Source organism: Macaca nemestrina, chromosome 1, assembly GCF_043159975.1.
Source record: "Macaca nemestrina isolate mMacNem1 chromosome 1, mMacNem.hap1, whole genome shotgun sequence".
Lineage (NCBI taxonomy): Eukaryota > Metazoa > Chordata > Mammalia > Primates > Cercopithecidae > Macaca > Macaca nemestrina.
The window spans coordinates 109554197-109576221 of record NC_092125.1 but is presented as its reverse complement, the minus strand read 5'-3'; the positions used below and the strand labels follow the sequence as shown (position 1 = coordinate 109576221).

At 42.0% G+C, this 22025-nt stretch overlaps 1 protein-coding gene across 10 annotated transcripts in view; it reads left to right on the top strand.

Moving 5' to 3' along the window:
- The first annotated feature begins 214 nt into the window (after positions 1-214).
- Positions 215-22025, top strand: part of LOC105498239 (regulation of nuclear pre-mRNA domain containing 2) — a 120340-nt gene continuing 98529 nt past the window's right edge. For all 10 annotated transcript variants that reach the window (XM_071086164.1, XM_071086145.1, XM_071086163.1 and 7 more), the window contains exon 1: positions 215-999. In XM_071086164.1, the coding sequence (XP_070942265.1) occupies positions 795-999 (205 nt within the window). In that variant the 5' untranslated portion in view covers positions 215-794. The remainder of the gene's footprint in view (positions 1000-22025) is intronic.

Here is a 22025-nt window from a genome sequence, read left to right as displayed (position 1 = left end):
AGTTTTTCCTTCCATCCAGCTACACGCTCATCTTCTGCGCAGGCGCACAAATAATCGTAGCGCCTCCTGGGTCCTGGGGGCTTCAGAGCTCCTGCGCGCGCTTCTGGTTCTGCACTCCTGATTGGTCAGATTGCCGCGCCATCACACCTCCCTCTGCTTTCAAGGTTGAGAAGGAAGCAGGGATGGGGGGTGGGGCTAAGCGGCGCGTGCGCGATACTGTTGCTGCCCCTGTGCTGCTATTGCGTTGCAAAAAAAAATCCTGACTAGGTAGCCTTGGACCTTTTCTGTGCTAGCCAGTCTAAAGGAGAGAAAGATTTCTGCAACTGAAGGGGCAGTCGGGTAGTATTAAATTTAAGATATTAACCCCTGACCTGGCTCACAGGAGTGTGGGGATAGGGGCGGGGAAGGGCCTTAGCACTGAGAGCCGAAAAGTATAAAACCATTAGTTTCGGCGTCAGGCGGTTTGAAAGGTTCTGCAGGTCCTGTTTTCTGCGTAATTTTTCCGTGATTACTGACTGGTTTAAACACGACCCCTTGAACAATATTGATAAAAACCTCTGAGACCCGCAGCCCCTCCTTGCAGCGTGTAGGAGCTGCCAGCGTGCCCAGCAGCTGGTGTTCCCGTCCGTACCTCCAGAAGAGCCCAGCGCGTGCACCATCCCCACCCCCTAGCCTCCCTCCCCACCTACGGCTTTCACGCACTCGCAGTGATTGTTTTGCCCGCTCCCGCCGCCGCCGCCGCCGCCGCCGCCGCCGCCGCCAGAGGAGCAGCAGCGCTTGTGCAAACCGGGAAGATGGCGGCCGGCGGCGGCGGAGGCAGCAGTAAGGCCTCCTCCTCGTCGGCCTCTTCGGCAGGGGCTCTGGAGTCCTCGTTGGATCGAAAATTCCAGTCGGTAACCAACACCATGGAATCCATTCAAGGCTTGTCGTCTTGGTGTATAGAGAACAAAAAACACCACAGTACTATCGTCTACCACTGGATGAAGTGGCTCCGGAGATGTGAGTGTTGGGGGTGACTAGGGAAGGGAAGACTGGGGAAATGGAAGGAAGTGTGGCCCGAAACGCCTGGGGTTTTCCCACGGAGCCTCAGCGTTTGGTTGGGATTGTTCACATTAAAGGTTTGACCCTAGTGTTCCCAAACCCAGACTCCATTCCTAGCCAGGATTGTCTTGAATTGCAGGAGACTCATTTCTTGGGTTTTTTAGCTATTGAATTGTTGTGACCTTGGGCCGTTGGGCCCAGATCCATAGAGATTTACGTATATATATTTTTAATATTTCAGAACCTTGTAAGGTGTATTGATTTTTCCGAACCTTCGCGGAAATTGTAGCGTCTGTTTATTTCTTACAGGCCTTGACGTGTTAGTGATTTCTGGCTTTCCTGATGGTAGGCAAGCTGTGGTTTTAAGCAGTAGTAAATCCAGTGATGTTTAATACGGAGTGCCTTGTCTGGATGAATGTATCTAAAACTTGTGATGTGTAGTAAGGAGAGCCTTACCTGGATGAATGTTAAGAAGCAGCATGAGCTCTGCATAGATCTGAGGCACCACCGGGTTTTACCTGTACCTGTGTTTGCTGCAATATAATACAGGTTTCTTGTATACTGACCAGAAACAACTGCGATACTGTAGTCATAGTCAGTATCATCATTAATACCTTAAAATATAAATCGTGTCCAGTTATTATTTTTTTTTTTTTTTGAGACGGAGTTTTGCTCTTGTCGCCCAGTCTGGAGTGCAGTGGCGCGATGTCGGCTCACTGCAACCTCCGCCTCCCGGGTTCAAGCGATTCTCCTGTCTCGGCCTCGCGAGTAGCCGGGATTACAGGCGCCCGCCACCATGTCCGGCTAATTTTTTGTATTTTTAGTAGAGACAGGGTTTCATGTTGGCTAGGCTGTTCTCGAACTCCCGACCTCAGGTGATCCACCTGCCTCGGCCTCCCAAAGTGCGGGGATTACAGGCGTGAGCTCCCCCGTGCCCGGTCCCGTTACTTTTTAATTACCTGAAATACCTTTTTACACAATTGAGTTGATCTCATGGGTAATCACAAAAGGAAATGTGCTTTTTGAATATGTAGTACCTTTTTCTCCAGTTATGCCTTTTTTGTCTTTATCCTGGAGATTTTTCCATTTTGCTGCTTTACTACAGAAATGAGCTCTGTTAAAGCATGGATTGTTTGCAGAAGGTTTCAAATCTTACAGGAGGAAGTGTGGAGAAGTCACTGTTTCCTGCTGAGAAGAGAGGGTTAACTCTTACTCCATATATATCTATTAGAATTTTTCTTTGCTTCCTGCCTGCGGCATTTCACCAGTGAGACCCATCATCCAGTTATTCTGCCTTATTTCACTTTTGCCATTGCTCCTGTAGTGTTTTGATTTGTTTACCTTTTAGAGAACAGATAGATAAAGTTTGCAAAATTATAGGCCCCATGCTTCAAACTATTTGTGTTTAAAGTTTTGAGAGGGATGTTTTGTGGTTCTTTGAATAATAATGCAGAGAAATTAGTAGATACAAGACAGAATTACCTGTGTTTACCAATAACAGATCAAATAGTTTTCTTGCCCAGAGATAAAATTATAACGTGCAAAAACATCAAATATGCTAACAGTCATCATCGAAGACTCACATGTTAAGTATCTGCTATGTGCCCAGCCATCTCATTGTACCTTAAAATCGTCTGAGAAGTAGATTTTTTAATCACTGATTTACAAACGAGGAAACTAAGACTCAGAAATTAAGTTGCTTAAGGTTACTCAGTAAAATGGTGGGGTTAGGGTTTGACTTCAGCATTAACTTTGTAAAATAATGTTTAATGTACTTGGTACACCAGTGATATATTGCAAGCAGTTCTAATGTGAGTGAGAGAACCTATTCTCCACCCTATTTTAAAACATTTTTACTAAACTATACAAGCATTTTACATTTCCTCACCTTGGGCTCTGGGGCTTTAACTGTATGGTTATATCATTTGCAAGAATAAGTTGGTCCCCGTCCTGTCTCTGCTGTGTGGGATCACCAGTGACAATTACAGTTTTTTTTCTAGTCAGCAATAATGAGATATAATGAAGCCAGAATTTTTTACCTCAGCTGTTGTTGCTATTGTGCCTGAGCTTATTTCCTTTGTTGATATCTTAAGAGTGAAAAAATGAATGCTCCAGGAGGGCAGTGTGTCAGTTGAAGTGCATTGTGTGTAGTTTATATAGTTAAGTGCTTTTGGCTAAAACAACATCATACATTGATGTTGTTTTTCTAGCGGAATGGAATTTAACTTTCTAAAATGATTAAGGGTAATTTTAGTCATTTTGTATTTACATTTAATGAACTTCATTGATCTCACTGTAAATAAAGTGTTTTGAGAGAAATATTCAGCAGAATGGTGTGGGGCGCAATGAAAACAGTTTATGCATGGGCCTTGTTTTCATTTAAGTTCTTATTTCTTTACAGTTATACTTAGTTTAGTTTGAGTTTGGTTTCTAAGTCAGCTTTAGGAAAAATTGTGAAGTAGGTATCTTTGTCATTCCCAGCCTTTCTGTTCATTTTCCTGATGCCACTTTGCTTATCTTTTTTCTTCTGACATCCATTATTTAGTAACATATTTATATTTAGACCTCAGTATAAATTTAAGTAACTGTTAGATTCCAGAGATATTTTTATTTTATCCTTTATTTCATAATGTGTAATTAGACTTTTGTTCATATAAAAGGAAATAATTTAGAGAAATAGGCTACCTGAGGATATGTTCCAGATATATTTTTATTTTTATCCTTTTTTTTTTTTGAGACGGAGTCTCGCTCTGTCGCCCAGGCTGTAGTGCAGTGGCGCGATCTCAGCTCACTGCGACCTCCGCTTCCCAGGTTCAAGCAATTCTCCTGCCTCAGCCTCCTGTGTAGCTGGGACTACAGGTGCCGGCCACCACACACGGCTAATTTTTGTATTTTTTTTTTTAGTAGAGATGGGGTTTCACCATGTTGGTCAGGCTGGTTTCAATCTCCCAACCTCCGGTGATCCACCCGCCTCAGCCTCCCAAAATGCTGGGATTACAGGCATGAGCCACTGCGTCCTTTTCTTTTCTTTTCTTTCCTTTTTTTTTTTTGAGATGGACTCTGACTCTGTCGCCCAGGCTGGAATGCACGATGTCGGCTCTCTGCAACCTCTGCCTCCCGGGTTCCTGTGATTCTCCTGCCTCAGCCCCCTGAGTAGCTGGGATTACTGGCGCACATCACTAAGCCCCGCTAATTTTTGTATTTTTAGTAAAGACGAGGTTTCACCATGTTGGTCAGGCTGGTCTCGAACTCCTGACCTTTTGATCCGCCCACCTCAGCGTCCCAAAGTGCTGGGATTACAGGCGTGAGCCACTGTGCCTGGCCTATCCTTTATTTCATAATGTGTAATGAGACTTTTGTTTATATTAAAGGAAATAATTTAGAGAAATAGGCTACCTGAGTATATGTTTCATAGATGATGAGTTCTTTTAATTTGCTTGACTATAGCGTTCATTACCATCTTTTTTTCTTTTTCTTTTTTTTGAGACGGAATTTTTGTGCTCTTGTCGCCCAGACTGGAGTGCAGTGGCACTATCTCAGCTCATTGCAACCTCCACCTCCAGGGTTCAAGCAGTTCTCCTGCCGCAGCCTCCCGAGCAGCTGGGATTACAGGCACACGCCACCACGCCCAGCTAATTTTTGTATTTTTAGTAGAGACGTGGTTTCACCATGTTGGCCAGGGTGGTCTCGAACTCCCGACCTCAGACCATCATTTTCTCAAGTGATCTTTCTGTAGCATAAACAAATGTCATTCCTCTGCTTTAAAACCCTGCAGTGATATCTCATTGCAACAACGTGAACATCTGAATTTCTTTTACGTTGATCTATAAGTCCTATACAATCGGCTCTGCCTACCTTGGGCTTCTTCACATCCTGCCTCATTCTCATTGTTTAGATCAAAGCTCAAATATTACCTCCTCAGAAAGACCTTCTTTGATCACCTTCTTTTTTTTTTTTTTTTTTTTTTGAGATGGAGTCTTAATAGATTTTTAAAGTTACGTGTATCTGTTTAATTTAATTTAATTTAATTTAATTTAATTTAATTTTTTTGAGACAGAGTCTCACTTTGTCTTCCAGTCTGGAGTGCAGTGGCATGATCTCAGCTCACTGCAACCTCTTCCTCCCAGGTTCGAGTGATTCTCTTGCCTCAGCCTCCTGAGTAGCTGGGATTGCAGGCATGCACCACTAAGCCCAGCTAATTTTTTTTTTTTTTTGAGACAGAGTTTCACTCTTGTCACCCAGGCTAGAGTGTAGTGGCATGATCTCGGCTCCCTGCAGCCTTTGCCTCCCGGGTTCAAGTGATTCTCCTGCTTCAGTCTCCCAAGTAGCTGGAATTACAGGTGTGTGCCACCATGCCCGGCTAATTTTTGTATTTTTAGTAGAGGCGGGGTTTCACCATGTTGACCAGGCTGGTCTTGAACCCCGGACCTCAGGTCATCCACCTGCCTCAGCCTCCCAAAGTGCAGGGATTACAGGTGTGAGCCACCGTACCCAGTGCCTGGCTAATTTTTGTACTTTTTGTGGAGACAGGGTTTCACCATGTTGGCCAGGGTGGTCGTGGACTCCTGATCTCAGGTGATCTACCCGCCTCAGCTTCCCAAATTGCTGGAATTACAGGCGTGAGCCACTGCGCCCAGCCTCACCTTATTTCAAGTAGTGCCTTCAATTGCTGTCGTATCATATTATTTTCAGTATATATTACCTTGTTTGTTACGTTTATTGTCTGGCTTCCCTCCACCAGATGACAGGGCTGTCTTGTTTGCTGCTCTGTCCCCAAACAACTAGAATAGTGCTGGCATACAGTTAGCAATCAGTAAATATTTGCCAACATAATGTTGTGAAATAGCTAATCAAGAACTTAAGGAGCAGAATTGCTTTAATTTCTGTTTATCAGAAGGAAGCATTTATAATTTAGTGAAAGAAATTACAGGTACAGTAGTTGGAGGCATGGATTTGATGTGCAGTTTACCCAGATTATAATTTCTATACTTCTTTCTTTCTTTCTTTTCTGTGGGGAGGTGGGGGAGGGACAGAGTCTGGCTCTGTTGCCCAGGCTGGAGTACAGTGGCATGATCTCCACTCACTGCAACCTCCACCTCCTGGGCTCAAGCGATCCCGCCACCTCAGCCTCCTGAGTAGCTGGAACTGCAGGTGCATGCCACCACACCTGGCTAATTTTTATGTTTGGGTTTTTTTTTTTTTTTTTTGATACAGAGTCTCGCTCTGTCGCCCAGGCTGGAGTACAGTGGCGGGATCTCGGCTCACTGCAACCTCCATCTCCTGGGCTCAAGTGATTTTCATGCCTCAGCTTCCTGAGTAGCTGGGATTACAGGCACATGCCACCATGCCCAGCTAATTTTTGTATTTTTTAGTAGGGACGGGGTTTCGCCATGTTGGCCAGACTGGTCTCAAACTCCTGACTTCAAGTGATCCACCCACCTCAGCCTCCCAAAGTGCTGGGATTACAGGCGTGAGCCACCACGCCCGGCCAAATTTTTATGTGTTTTGTAGAGACGAGGTATTGCCATGTTGCCCAGGCTAAACTCTTGGGCTCAAGCTGTCTGCCTGCCTTGGCCTCCCAAAGTGGTAGGATTACAGGCATAAACCACCAGGCCCAGCCCTTCTTTCCCATTTTTAATGTAAAATGTGAATCAATATGGAAAAGTATAAAAGAGTTAGGCCTGTGTTAACATGTTAACTCCAGTCACTTAATACTGGATGACACTTTGCAAAGTACTTAAACTGTGAGCCTCTGTTTTTCATAGTAGTTCTGTACCTGTAGATGAAAATTCTACAGTCTACAAGTAGAGATAATTCTGTCTACTTGTAGAGGAATCGTATGATCTCTCAGGGTTTTTGGCTAGATTTAAGAAGATAATGCATGTATTTCATCATTGGGCCCTAGCACATAGAAAACATTCAAATTGTTTATTATTTATGATGATGATAGTTATGCAGATAAAGTTTTAAGATCCAGAGTATTAAAAATAATTGCATCAGAATTTTGTTTTGGGCACCTTGGCACAGTGCTGGAAATTACATTCCCAGTTTGTAAGAGACGAATTGGACCAGCCTCTCTAGTAAATTAGCGTATTCTTTGAAGAACTAGTAGGACAAAATGGAAAATACTGTGTTCATGACATCCATTTTGTCTTTTTTTTTTTTTTTTTGAGACATATTCTTGTTCTGTTGCCCAGGCTGGAATGCGGTGGCGCGATCTCGACTCACTGCAACCTCCACCTCCTGGGTTCAAGTGATTCTCCTGTCTCAGCCTCCCAAGTAGTTGGGATTACAGGTGCACACACCACACCCAGCTAATTTTTTGTATTTTTTGTAGAGAGGGGGTTTTGCCATGTTTGCCAGTCTGCTCTCAACCTCCTAAGCTCAAGCAGCCCACCCTCCTTGGCTTCCCAAAGTGCTAGGATTACAGGCATGAGCCACCACACTCTTCTTAGCTGTTTTTCATAGAAACTTTAAATATGTATAAAAACAGAAGGGTAATGACACGCCACCTTTCTATGATCTCCCCACTTCAGTAGTTACCACGTAACAGTCTTTTTTCACCTATCTCCTTAACTTTACCTCCTCTCCCTTAGTACTTTGAAGTAAATCTCAATGCAAGCTGGTATGTTTTTTACAAATGAAACATATAAACGTGGACTAGAAAAAAATATCTTCATACAGGATTTTTTTTTTGCAGAGGATTTACAAAGCACAGTTATCTATGCCAATGGTTTCTCAGTTTGGATCCTTAGATCCTTAGATGGATCATGAAGCTGGTAATAATTTTATAGCTTAACTTTTGTTAAGTGCTTACTATATGCCAGGCACTGTTCTAAGCATTTTACACATATTAATTCATTCAGTTCTCACAACTCTTGTAAGTAGGTATTATGATCACCATTTTGCAGATTATAAAACAGAGACCCCAAGAGGTTAAGTAACTTGCCCATGGTTACAGAGCTAATAGATGGTGGAGATGGAGACAGAATTCAAACCCAGGCATTCTTAATCTGCGGTGTACACTCTTACCCACCATCCTACACAGCCTTTCCTATTCATAAAATATTTTCTTTTTGTTTTTTTTTTGTTTTGTTTTTTTTTGAGATGGGGTCTGGCTCTGTCGCCCAGGCTGGAGTGCAGTGGCCGGATCTCAGCTCACTGCAAGCCCCGCCTCCCGGGTTTACGCCATTCTCCTGCCTCAGCCTCCCGAGTAGCTGGGACTACAGGCGCCCACCACCTCGCCCGGCTATTTTTTTGTATTTTTTAGTAAAGACGGGGTTTCACCGTGTTAGCCAGGATGGTCTCGATCTCCTGACCTCGTGATCCACCCGTCTCGGCCTCCCGAAGTGCTGGGATTACAGGCTTGAGCCACCGCGCCCGGCCCATAAAATATTTTCTACAGTGCAAGAAAATTTTGATAGCTTCCTTATTTATTCAAGATTTAGACTGTATAGATTAATTAGAATGTCAAGATTTTAAATTCTTGTGTTTTTTGTTTTTTTCCCCTCTGTGGCAAAACTATCTTTTAGTGATTTGAAGTTCTGATAGGCTTTTATTTATGTTTTTGATTAAAAAAGGGAAAACAAATGGAACGTAATTATTGAAGCTATCGTCTAGGTAAAAACCTTTCTAAATACGAGGTTCATTTAGATTGATGACATATAGAGTGTAACAGTATTGCCATAGGCATACAGCTTTTTGATCACATATGATACATAAACAAATTAGTAATACAGGTGGGTAGATACAGACCCTAACTTTGAGTTATAAGATGAAATTTGTTTATAAATCCCTACCTTGCATTCAGTTTTTTCAGTATTTATCGAACACCTACTGTGCCAGGCATTGTTTAGGCACAGGGGATACAGCAGGAGAACAAAATGAACAAAAATTTTTGCCTTCACAGAGCTTAAAATTTAGCCAGGCGTGGTGGCGCACACCTGTGGTCCCAGCTACTCAGGAGGCTGAGGCAGGAGAATTGCTTGAACCCGGGAGGTGGAGGTTGCATTGATCTCCAGCCTGGGCAACAGAGTGAGACTGTGTCTCAAAAAAGAAGCACACACAAACACACACACAAAGACAGCGTATACTCTAGTAAGGGGAGACAGACAACAAACAAATAAGTAAAATATTAAACATAATAGAAGGTGATAAATGCTCTAGAGAAATAGAAAGCAGGGAAGCGGGAAACAGAAGGGTTTGCAGTTTTACATTAAATGGTAAGGGAAGGCCTCACTGAGAAGGTGACATTTGAGTAGGGAGGTATGATATTAAGCAATATAGACATGAGGATATGAGGTGGGAATGTGCAAGACTAAGTGAACAGAAAAAACAAAAGTCCTGAGGTTAGAGTGTACCTGGTGAGTTTCGGGAGCAGCAAGAAAGCTTCTGTGGCTGGAAAGGAGTAGTTAAAATGAAGATTAGTGGATGAGTTCAAAGAGATTATGGTGGATGGTGTTGGGGAGGGGAGAAATGGGATTCACCAAGGGTTTTATAGGCATTGTATTTGGCCGGGTGCAGTGGCTCAAGCCTGTAATCCCAGCACTTTGGGAGGCCGAGGCGGGTGGATCACGAGGTCAGGAGATCGAGACTATCCTGGCTAACATGGTGAAACCCCGTCTCTACTAAAAATACAAAAAACTAGCTGGGCGTGGTGGCGGGCGCCTGTAGTCTCAGCTACTTGGGAGGCTGAGGCGGGAGAATGGCGTGAACCCGGGAGGCGGAGCTTGCAGTGAGCCGAGATCACGCCACTGCACTCCAGCCTGGGAGACACAGCGAGACTCCGTCTCAAAAAAAAAAAAAAAAAAAGATTTCGGTTTTTATTCAGAGTGAGATGGCAAGCCATTTAAGCAGAAGGAGATGAACTCTTTTTTTTTTTTTTTTTTTTTTTTTTTTGATTGAGACTGAGTTTTGCTCCTGTTGTTCAGGCTGGAGTGCAATGGCACCGTCTCGGCTCACTGCAACCTCTGCTTCCCAGGTTCAAGCGGTTCTCCTGTCTCAGCCTTCCGAGTAGCTGGGATTACAGGTGCATGCCACCATGCCCAGCTAATTTTTGTATTTTTAGTAGAGACAGGGTTTCATCATATTGGTCACACTGGTCTTGAACTCCTGACCTCGGGTGATCCGCCCGCCTCAGCCTCCCAGGCTGTTGTAATCCAGTGTAAAATATTGATGGCTTGGACCAGGTTTTGGCCAGTGGAAGTGATAAGTAATTTAATTCTAGATCTATTTTGAAAGTAAGTCCAACCAGATTTCTAGATGGATTAAATGTGGGGTGAGAGAGGAGAATAATCAAGAATGACTTTTTTTTTTTGCCTGAGCAACTAGAAAGATAAGAGTTACATTTATTGATATGGGGAAGGCTGTGAGTGGAGCAGATTTTGGGAAGGAGATGAGAAATTTAGTTTTGGATGTGTTAGGTTTGGGATGTCTATTTTAAGAAATCTTTTTAAAGATATAATTCACAAAAAAATACTCATTTAAAGTGTACAATTCAATTGTTTTAGTATATTCATAGAGTTGTTCAGCAGTCACCATAGAGTGTCTAGTATATGGATTGTTTTTAGAGCCAGGAAGCTGGAAGAGATCAACTAGAGAGAGAGTGTAGATAGGGAAGTAAGTCTAGTAAGATAGAGTGGCAAGTACAGATAGAGAAGAGGTCCAGAGAGAGGGCTATGGTATTGTGAAATCTATATTTGGTCTCTATCCTGTTTCCTGGCATACTACTTCAAAAATCCTTGGGTCTTCAAAGTGATAAGTGTCATTTTGTATGCTAATGAGTTGACTGATGGTTAGCATCCCCTGGGTAGCCTAAGGATAGGGGCTGGTCACTGGAAAGAATAAGGCAGGACTAGAGGTTGTGACTTTCTGCCCTACCCTCTAACCTCTGGGGAATGGAGAAGGGCTGAAGGCGTAAACTGAACACCAGTGGCCAATGATCAATTATGCCTTCATAACGAAACTTCCATAAAAATCCAAGAGGACCGGTTTCAGGAAGCTTCTGGACAACCGAACATATGGAGGTTCCTGGAGGTTGGCATGCCCAGAGAGAACGTGGAAGCTCTGCACTCTGAGCCCTACTTTGCCCCCTCCATCTCTTCATCTGGTGTTCATTGGTGTCCTTTGTTATGTCCTTTATAATCAACCCGTAAACGTGTTTCCCTGAGTTCTGTGAGCTGCTCAAGCAAATTAATGGAATCCAAGAAGGGGGTTGTGTGAACCCCGATTTATGGTGGTTGGGTCAGAGCAAATGTTAAAACAACCTGAGATTCGTGCTTGGCATGGGAAGTGAGGCTCAGTCTTGTGAGACTGAGCACTCAGTCTGTGGGATCTGATGCTCTCTTCCAGTGTCAGAATTGAATTGGAGGGTACCTAGCTGGTGTTCATTGCAGAATTGCTTGCTTGGTGTGTATGGGGAAATCCCTCATACATTTGGTCAAAGAAGTCTTTGTTGATTGTCGAATAAGAATATAGGAAAAGCACTTTAAGTTTGTTTATTACTCTATTCTCAGAAGGCCGTTGGGGCATTCTAGTATTTTAGATGACTCTTTCTACTTAGTCTAGTGTGTTATTGACTTAGGTTCTTTTTGAGGTTCAAGGTAAACTTTGTTTCAGCCTCCCAAAGAAATAATAAATCTATTTTGGTCTCTTGCATATTTTTACTCTTGGTTTAGGCTTAATGGCATTTCTGGATTCATTGAGCAGGAGCTCTGTTATAATTGCATTATTATCCATCCTCTCCCTCCCCTTTAGATGCCTAAGTCACCTTTTTTTTTTTTTTTCATTCCATTGCTCTAGGTTCATAGAGTTATAGGTGGTATTTTTCCAGGTTTCTGGCAATGTTTCAAAACATGGAACTGTCTTAATTATAAGTTATAATTACTGTAATGGTATATATTAAGGCTTTTTGTCCGTATTGTGAGACTTTCCAAGCCGTTGTTGTCTTCTTCGTTTCAGCTGCTTTGTCTCTCACAGCAGAAGGGTGATTTCATCCATGGCCTTAGGTGGGTTTGAAGAAATATGTGAAACATAATTTTGCTATACCAAATTCCATAGTAAGCTAAAGGGTAAATTTTGCAGCAAATAAACATTCCCATAACTCAAAGTGTGAAACACTACTGACAAAACTTCACATGGTTCTGTGGCATGGAGATATCTTGAAAATTACAATGGCAATGGAAAAACGCTAATATTAAAATTTGCCCCCACAGGCCATTCCAGAATTACTTTCATGTTAGTTTTGTCTGTAGAGGAGGGATGAGTGTATGTATGTGCGTAATTTTTTAGGGAGTAGAGGCTTACTGATTTTATTCTTTTTTGTTGTTGTTATCAGCTTCCTTGGGTTGAATGATTTTACTCTTAATGATTTGGCTTCCTGCCTTTCATAAACTAATAAATAATAGTTGCATCAAAATTCTTTTTTTTTTTTTTTTTTTTTTTTTTTTTGAGACGGAGTCTCGCTGTGTCTCCCAGGCTGGAGTGCAGTGGCGTGATCTCGGCTCACTGCAAGCTCCGCCTCCCGGGTTCATGCCATTCTCCCGCCTCAGCCTCCCGAGTAGCTGAGACTACAGGCGCCCGCCACCATGCCCGGCTAGTTTTTTTTTTTGTATTTTTAGTAGAGACGGGGTTTCACCGTGTTAGCCAGGATAGTCTCGATCTCCTGACCTCGTGATCCACCCGCCTCGGCCTCCCAAAGTGCTGGGATTACAGGCTTGAGCCACCGCGCCTGGCCAGTTGCATCAAAATTCTTTCTTCCGCCTAGGCTTTTGTCAGTTATGGTCTCTGTTTTCCTCCCACTTTTTCCAAGTGTTTACTGTTTTATAGCAGTACTTTTAAAAGTCAAAAGGGGAGATTTTGGTCAGCTGTTTTAAAATTTCAACTGAGAATTAAGGATATATGAGGTTTAATTTGTTGAAGGAACTCAGAGACCCTAATAAAAATTACCCAAGAACGGAACAATTTACAAACCAGCTTGACTGACTTTCTCATCTATTTGTCAAGGAAACAAAAAGTAGTTGTGTTTTGTAGTGATTTCAAATTCCACTGCCCCCACAGATATTAATTATAGAACACTGGAGGAATGTACGTCTTAGGGAGAAAGTAGTAGAACTTAGTTATTCCTTTTGAGAAAAGGCAACAATTCCATCTGCGCTTTGAAATATTAAAGCTTTTCTGGCTAAGATAAAGATAGTTTTTAAAAATGCTTCATTCTTATTCTCTTATTTTTAGAGAAATATTGAAATAGAGGCCCTTTGAAGAAAGAAATGAAATGTTTGGTTTGCTGGGTTTAAATTTTACTAGTGTTTGATTGAGGCCTTGATCTCTCCCTCATCTCTCTTTCTTCACTTCTTTGTCTTATAATTAATTTCACTTACTTGCACTTTCTAGTTTTTTGGAATCCATTAGCAGAGAGATAGGGTGATTCTTTATTACCCTTTAGTAAAAGTTGCACTGTGAAAGGAAAAAAGGATCTTTTAATGTTTGGAATTATAACTTAACATTTTTTGTTTTAAAAAACCTAGAATGGATCCTGAGCTGTTTTTGTGTTCCTTTACTATTATCATAGTTTTAGAGCGTAGCATGATACAGTCTTTTAAAATGATGATCTTTGTGTCTAGGAGGCAGTATTACTTGAAAGATTAAAATTCTCTTAAAATATGTTATGCCTAAAGATACAGAAGGAGAAAATGAACTTAGAAATATTGAGTGCTGGCTGGACACGGTGGCTCATGCCTGTAATCCCAGCACTTTGGAAGGCCAAGGTGGGCGGATCACCTGACGTCAGGAGTTTGAGACCAGCCTGGCCAACATGGTGAAACCCTGTCTGTACTAAAAATACAAAAATTAGCTGAGCGTGGTGGCATGTGCCTGTAGTCCCAGCTGCTCAGGAGGCTGAGGCAGGAGAATCGCTTGAACCCAGGAGGCAGTGGTTGAAGTGAGCCGAGATTGCGCCACTACACTCCATCCTGGCAACAGAGCGAGACTCTGTCTCAAAAAAAAAAAAAGAGAGAAGGAAAAAAAAAGGAAATATTGAGTGCTTCCTCTGTGTAAACCCCTGTACTGGGTGGTGAAAGAGATGGAATTATAAGGAACTTAACATTTAGTAACTAAGATAGGAATTGAACAAATATAAGTGGTTCTGGGAAGTATGATAATATGAGTTTTATATGCTTTAACAGTTTAGAATAGGTATCACTTTGGTTGTATTGCCGGATCCTTATTGTTTACTGAGGATCCTCACTAGCTGTCAAACATGTATTACCTATAATCTTGATGTCAGCTCTGCAAAACAGGAATTTGTAAGTTTATTAAAAATATGAATTTATAAAAGATAAATGTATAACAGATGAATTTATAAATTTATTAAAAATCTATAAATTGAGTCTCAGATAAGTAAATTGATTATTTTGGGGAAACTGTCAGAACATTTATAGCGTAGGAAAAGGAAACCATGCCTGGTTTCAGGGTGGTTAAGCATAATTTTAGTTTCCTTTTTGTTTTATATAAGCAGAAGGTGAAGGTAAGTGGGAGAAAGAAAAGAAATACAGTGGATTCAAAGCCCAAGTTACTTACAAGAATGTTGTTATTACTTAATAATGTTCTTAAATTTCCAGTCATTAATGTAGTTAATTTTACAAACATAACACTAATAGTTTAGTAAGAAAATAACATTTACTGAGTTCTTACGTGATTGCATTTAATATGACAATTCATTAGTTAATATATTATTACTGAGTAAATCTATTAGTGATGTATATGTAAATTACACTGGTGACAGGTAAAATAATAAACCCTATAAATGATAATAAATTAAGTACTTGAGGGCTCAGTGAGGTTAAAATAACTTGTTCAAGGTACACAACTAATGAACAATATATTGAGCCAGGTTGCAAACTTAGCCAGTCTTGACTCCAAGGCTTCCACTTTACCGTTATGGTAGACAGCTTCCTGCTTCTTTAAAAGTGTATTGGTATTTTATAGTGTTCCATGGACAGTGTGGTATGTACAGGATAAAAGTTCCCAAACAGCCTTGTACCTGTCCATTCTCATATAGAAGCAAGTAGGAGAACCCACTTCTCTCCTTTTAAGCCAGACCATTAAACAGATTTGCAAAAATGTAAAGCAATTTACTCCCACTAAATTTTTGTTTTACAAAATACAGTTATTTTTAATTAAGAAATAATTTATTGGCTAGACAGGGTAGCTCCCTGAGCGCCTGTAATCCCAGCAACTTGAGAGGCCAAGGTGGGTGGATCACTTGAGGTCAGGAGTTCGAGACCAGCCTGGCCAGCATGGAGAAACCCCGTCTGTATTAAAACTACAAAAATTAGCCAGGCATAGTGGTGCACCCCTGTAATCCCAACTACTTGGGAGGCTGAGGCAGGAGAATCACTTGGACCCAGAGGTGGAAGTTGCAGTGAGCCAAGATGGTGCCACTGCACATCAGCCTGGGCATCAGAGCGAGACTTCATTTAAAAAAAAAAAGAAAGCGGCCAGCGAGTTGGCTCATGCCTGTAATCCCAGTACTTTGGGAGGCCCAAGCTGGCGGATCACAAGGTGAGGAGTTCGAGACCAGCCTAGCCAATATGGTGAAACCCTGTCTCTACTAAAAAGTACAAAAATTAGACCATCATGGTGGCGTGCGCCTGTAATCCCAGCTGCTTGGGAGACTGAGGCAGGAAAATTGCTTGAACTTGGAAGGCAGAGGTTGCAGTGAGCCGAGATCACGCCATTGCACTCCAGCCTGGTTGACAGAGCAAGACTCCATCTCAAAAAAAAAAAAAAAGAAAAAAAATAATTTATTAATTGTAATGGATTTATTGTTTTTTATGAGTTAATGGAAGTTTTTAAATTCTTAGGTTTAGTTTCTTTCTATTTATTTTATTTTTATTTATTTATTTTTTTGAGATGGAATTTTGCTTTTGTTACCCAGGCTGGAGTGCAATGGCGCAGTCTCGGCTCACTACAACTTCCACCTCCTAGGTTCAAGCGATTCACCTGCCTCAGCCTCCTGAGTAGCTGGGATTACAGGCACATGCCACCATGCCCGGCTAATTTTGTATTTTTACTAGAGATGGAGTTTTTCCCTGTTGGTCAGGCTGGTTTCGAACTTCCGACCTCAGGTGATCTGCCCACCTCGGCCTCCCAAAGTGCTGGGATTACAGGTGTGAGCCACCATGCCCGGCCCCTATTTTGTTTTATTTTTATTTTTTTGGGACGGAGTCTTGTGTGCAATAGCATGATCTCGGCTCACTGCAACCTCCGCCTCCTGGGTTCAAGCGATTCTCCTGCCTCAGACTCCTGGGTAACTGGGATTACAGGCGCTCTCTACCACATCCAGCTAATTTTTTTGTATTTTTAGTAGAGACAAGGTTTCACCATATTGACCAGGATGGTCTCTATCTCTTGACCTTGTGATCTGCCCGTCTTGGCCTCCCAAAGTGCTGGGATTACAGGCGTGAAACACCACACCTGGCCTTTATTTTCTTCATAGCTTTTCTCATTATAAGATACTGCCTTGTTTATTCATTTATTTGCTTATTTGTTGAGACACATGGCCCCCCTCACCCCCAAAAAGAATGTAAACCGCTAACAACAGATCATTTGTTTTGTTCACCACTGCATCCTCAGCACCTAGAAGAAGGCATGGAACGTAGAAAGTGCTGTAATTGGCAGGGTGTGCTGGCTTATGCCTGTAATCCCAGCACTGTGGTAGGCCAAGGTGGGAAGATTGCTTGAGCCCAGGAGTTGGAGACCAGCCTGGGCAACATAGTGAGACCCCCATCCGTACAAAAAAAAAAGGTAGACATGGCGGCGCATACCTGGCTACTCAGTCCTGGCTACTCAGGAGCCTGAGGTGGGAGAATTGCTTGAGCCTCAGAGGTTGAGGCTACACTGAATTGTGATTGTGCCTCTGCACTCCAGCCTGGACAGCAGCAAGACCCTGGCTCCAAAAACATAAAAGTGCTTAATCAATGAATCTTTCTTAAGTGTGACCCCAGACCACACGTTGAGAACTGCTGCCATAGGACACAATTTTTTGTTAGATTTATGTATATAGGGAGACATACTGTATTGTACTGTTGTATGGTGGTTAGTTGGTAAAGAACATGGACTTTGATCTCAAATAGACATTATGGTTGCTACTCACCTCTTAAAACTTTTAAATAGAGATAATAATTGTATAGTTCACCTTATATGATTGTTGGTGGAATTAAATAAGATGCTTCATATGAAGTGTTTTGCAAACTACCTGACGTTTAGAAAATTCAGCAAATGATAAGTTATTTAAAATGCAATTATGATATACAGTTATTATAGCATGTTTTATGCAGGCCTGTCTGCATAAGCTTTAAATTCTTCCAATTAATCCCGCATACTCTATGTGAAATGTTAAGGTTAATAATCTAATAATCTAAGGCTAATAATCTAAAGGTTAATAATCTAATAATCATGGATTTTTTTTAAGCCCTTATTAATACTGGCGAATAGCAAAAGAACATATAATTTGGAAACTGTTTCCTATTTTGATTATTTCAAGGACCTATTCATATAGCAACATCTTGTAGTTCCAGAAATTCATTGGTAACTTAAGAATGTTTCATGTTTTTATAGCATGTTTGTTTGTCTGTTTCTTTTGAGACAGAGTCTGGCTCTGTCGCCCAGGCTGGAGTGCAGTGGCGATCTCGGCTCTGCCTCCCGGATTCAAGTGATCCTCTTGAATAGCTGGGATTACAGGCGCCCATCACCATGCCCGGGTAATTTTTGTATTTTTAGTAGAATCGGGGTTTCACCATGTTGGCTATGTTGGTCTTGAACTCCTGACCTCAGGCAGTCTGCCCACCTCAGGCGATTTGCCCGCCTCAGTCACCCAAAGTGCTGGGATTACAGGTGTGAGCCACTGCACCTGGCCTATAGCTATTGTGCTGTAATATAAAATGCATCTTATTGGGTGCGGTGGTACTTGCCTGTAGTCCCAGCTACTTGGGAGACTGAAATGGGAAGATCACTTAAGGCCAGGAGTTTGAGGCCACAGTGCACCCTGATCATGCCTGTTGATAGCCACTGAACTCCAGCCTGGTCAACATAGCAAGACATCTTTCTAGTTTTTAAAAATAAATGAATAAGAGATGAGACAAGGTTTCACCACGTTGCCAAGGCTGGTCTCGAACTGCTGGGCTCAAGCAGTCTGCCCACGTCAGCCTCCAAAAATGCCAAGATTATAGGAGTGAAGTACACTGTGCCCGGCTGGGATTTTTAATTTTTTATTTTTTGAAACAGAGTCTCACTGTGTTACCCAGTCTGGGGTGCAGTGGTGTGATCATGGATAACTGCAGCCTTGACCTCCCAGACTCAGGTGATCTTTCCCATCTCAGCCTCCTGAGTTGCTAGGACTATAGGTGCAGGCCACCATGGCCAGCTGACTATTAAAACTTTCTTAGAGATGATGTCTTGCTATGTTGCCCAGGCTGGTCTTGAACTCTTGGACTCAAGCTATCCTCTTGCCTTGACCTCCCAAAGTGCTAGGATTATAGGTGTGAGCCATGAGATGAGACCTGGCCTCAAAGAAGATATATATATATATATATATATATATATATTTTTTTTTTTTTTTTTTTTTTTTTTTTGAGATGAGTCTTGCCGTCGCCTAGGCTGGAATGCAGTGGCGCAATCTTGGCTCACTGCAACCTCCACCTCTCGGCTTCAAGTGATTCTCCTGCCTCAGCCTGCCGAGTAGCTGGGATTACAGATGCGCACCACCACGCCCAGCTAATTTTTGTATTTTTAGTACAGACGGGGTTTTGCCGTGTTGGCCAGGCTGGTCTTGAACTCCTGACCTCAGGTTATCCACCTGCCTCGGCCTCCCAACTTGCTGGGATTACAAGCGTGAGCCACCGTGCCCGGCCAAAGAAGGTATTTTTTTTTTTTTTTTTTTTTTTTTTTGAGACGGAGTCTCGCTCTGTCGCCCAGGCTGGAGTGCAGTGGCCAGATCTCAGCTCACTGCAAGCTCCGCCTCCCGGGTTCACGCCATTCTCCTGCCTCAGCCTCCCGAGTAGTTGGGACTACAGGCGCCCGCCACCGCGCCCGGCTAGTTTTCTGTATTTTTTAGTAGAGACGGGGTTTCACCGTGTTAGCCAGGATGGTCTCGATCTCCTGACCTCGTGATCCGCCCGTCTCGGCCTCCCAAAGTGCTGGGATTACAGGCTTGAGCCACCGCGCCCGGCCCAAAGAAGGTATTTTAAAAGGACATCAATATTCTTGGTGTCACTGGATTTTTAAAAATAAATAATAGAAACAAGGGGTATAAAAAAATCTACATTAGATCAACAAAGACCAAATATTATCATATTTTCGTGTTTTTTTTTTTTTAAGAGATAGGATCTTGCTGTGTTGCTCAGGCGGGCCTCAAACTCCTGGGCTCAAGCTATCCTCCCACCTTAGCCTTCTGATAAATATTTTAAATTTAAGACATTTCCAGAAGAAAATTTTATATTAAAATACACATTTTTGGACGATCAATTTCACTTTAAAAAGACTTAAAAAGCCTGATAATAGAAAAGTGAAGAGCTTTTGAAATTCATTTATAGGACATCCCCACACATGCATACTATTTTTAGTATCAACTAGGATAAGAATTCACTTCTGTCCTCTTAGGCTTCTCAGATTGCAATATGTAGCACATATGCATCAACTGACAAATGTGATGAGATACGGAGAAAATATACCATACTATAGTAGTGAACAGAAATAACAGTACAAATTTTTACTTTGTACAACGGAATTTCCCAAAAACTGGTGATAGTTTAGGGTTTCACTGTCAAAGTTTAGGAACTACCAAATTAAAGTTAAACCTGCTTTCATGCTACTGGACTTTAGTACCCTTAATAAAAAGACCCATGAGTTTCTGGAGGGGGTGGGTAGGATATTCAGCATTTTCCAAACTTATTTAACCATGGAATCCCTTTCTTGGTTAGCCGTCTCATGTGATTAATGTTTCCTGGAACATGCTTAGGGAAAACTTTGGTAATGTAAGTGTTTCTAGGAAAATCCTAGTTGCAGAGCAGAGAGTACCAATTTATATTTGTGTACAGTGAGAAAGGCTTCATGGAAGAAACGGTTTTTCAAAAACTGTGTGAAACAGGTGAAAGAAGACATCCGACATGTAAGTAAAAGTGTGAAAGAATCAGAGAGGAGTCATAACCAGAAGGCACACATGCATAGCTAAGTGAGAATGGAAAAGACAAAGAGAAGGAATAAAAGGCATGATTATTGTTGTTGTTGTTGTTATTATTATTATTATTATTATCATCATTATTATTTGAGACGGAGTTTCGCTCTTGTTGCCTAGGCTGGGGTGCAATGGCACGATCGCTGCTCACTGCAACCTTCGCCTCCTGGGTTCAAGCAGTTCTCCTGCCTCAGCCTCCAAGTAGTTGGGATTACAGGCGCCTGCCACCACGCCCAGCTAATTTTTTTTTTTTTTTTTTTTTTTTTTAAATTTTTAGTAGAGACCGGGTTTCACCCTCTTGGCCAGGCTGGTCTTGAACTCCTGACCTCAGGTGACCCACCTGCCTTGGCCTCCCAAAGTGCTGGGATTACAGGCGTGAGCCACTGCACCCAGCCAAAAGGCATGATTTTTAAGACATAAGAGTTGTGGTAGGGGAATATATTTAAAAGAAGGTAACTAGCTGAGTGTGGTGGTGGCGTGTGAAGTCCCAGCTAGTTGGGAGACTAAGGCAGAAAGATCATTCAGCCCAGGAGTTAAAGGCTATAAGGCATGGTGATTCTGGCTGTGGATAGCCACTGCACTCCAGCCTGGGCAACATAGCAAGACCCCATCTCTTAAAACAAGTAATTACATGTACGCATAAAAGCTACACTAAATAGTGATTGTAACACTGAACTAAGATTACTTTTTGTAGTACTAGTATTAATATAACATTTGGGTTTTATTCAAAGCTTTTGAAATTCATAAAACTGAAATCAAATCAGTGAAGTGGCTGGATATGCGGTGGCTCATGCCTGTAATCCCAGCACTTTGGGAGGCTGAGTTGGGAGGATTGCATGAGCCTGGGAGTTTGAGATCAGCTGGGGCAACATAGTAAGAGTCCATATCTAACCCCTACCCCCGCCCCCACCAAAAAAAATTAGTTGGGCGTGGTGGTGTGTGCCTGCAGTCCCAAGTACTTGGGAGGCTGAGACAGAATTACTTGAACCCAGGAGGTCAAGGCTGCAGTGAGCCATGATTGTGCCACTGCACTCTAGCCTGGGCAGCAAAGCAAGATCCTGCCTTTAAATAAATAAATAGATAGGTAATATATTTAATATTTTAAGAATTATTCTAGAATATCAAATAAAAATATAAATTTACTAAACTGTAAATATTAAGTATGGGTTATCATAATACAAATCATTAGCTCCTACTGGCTTTGCCATGTCCTTTGACTTTGGTCTTTTTGTTAGAGGTACCCTCAGTGTTGTCATGTGTGATGTAGCTTGTTAGGTTGGACTTCAGTTTCGTCTTGCCATGCTTAACTACCTCGAGCAGTGCTTTCAGAACTGTCTCTGTTTAGTGGTTCAGAATTGCTGAACTTTTAATTTTTCTCTTGGCCAACTTGGCTAAGATGCCCTAATAGAAGTCTGAATTCTTTCTTTCCCCAAAGAGAAGTCCTTTATTATGGAGGGTTTTTTTCCCCCTTGGGTGCATAGTCTCAAACTTTTAAGTAGGTGGCAACAAGCGTAGAGGGGATTGAGTTAGGGGAGTTTCCTGAGTTGAGTAATAAATTGTAGATAAGTAGGGTGTAGTTTGTATTGAAAAGTGAGAGGGGTGTGCTGTATGATTAGATAGAAGACATTAAGATAAGAAAGATAAATAAAGCCGATTTTGTATTATGCCAACAAAAATACTATATTTTGGTTCTTATTTATTTTTATTTATTTATTTTACTTTTTTGAGATGGTAGGGGGATCTCACTATGTTG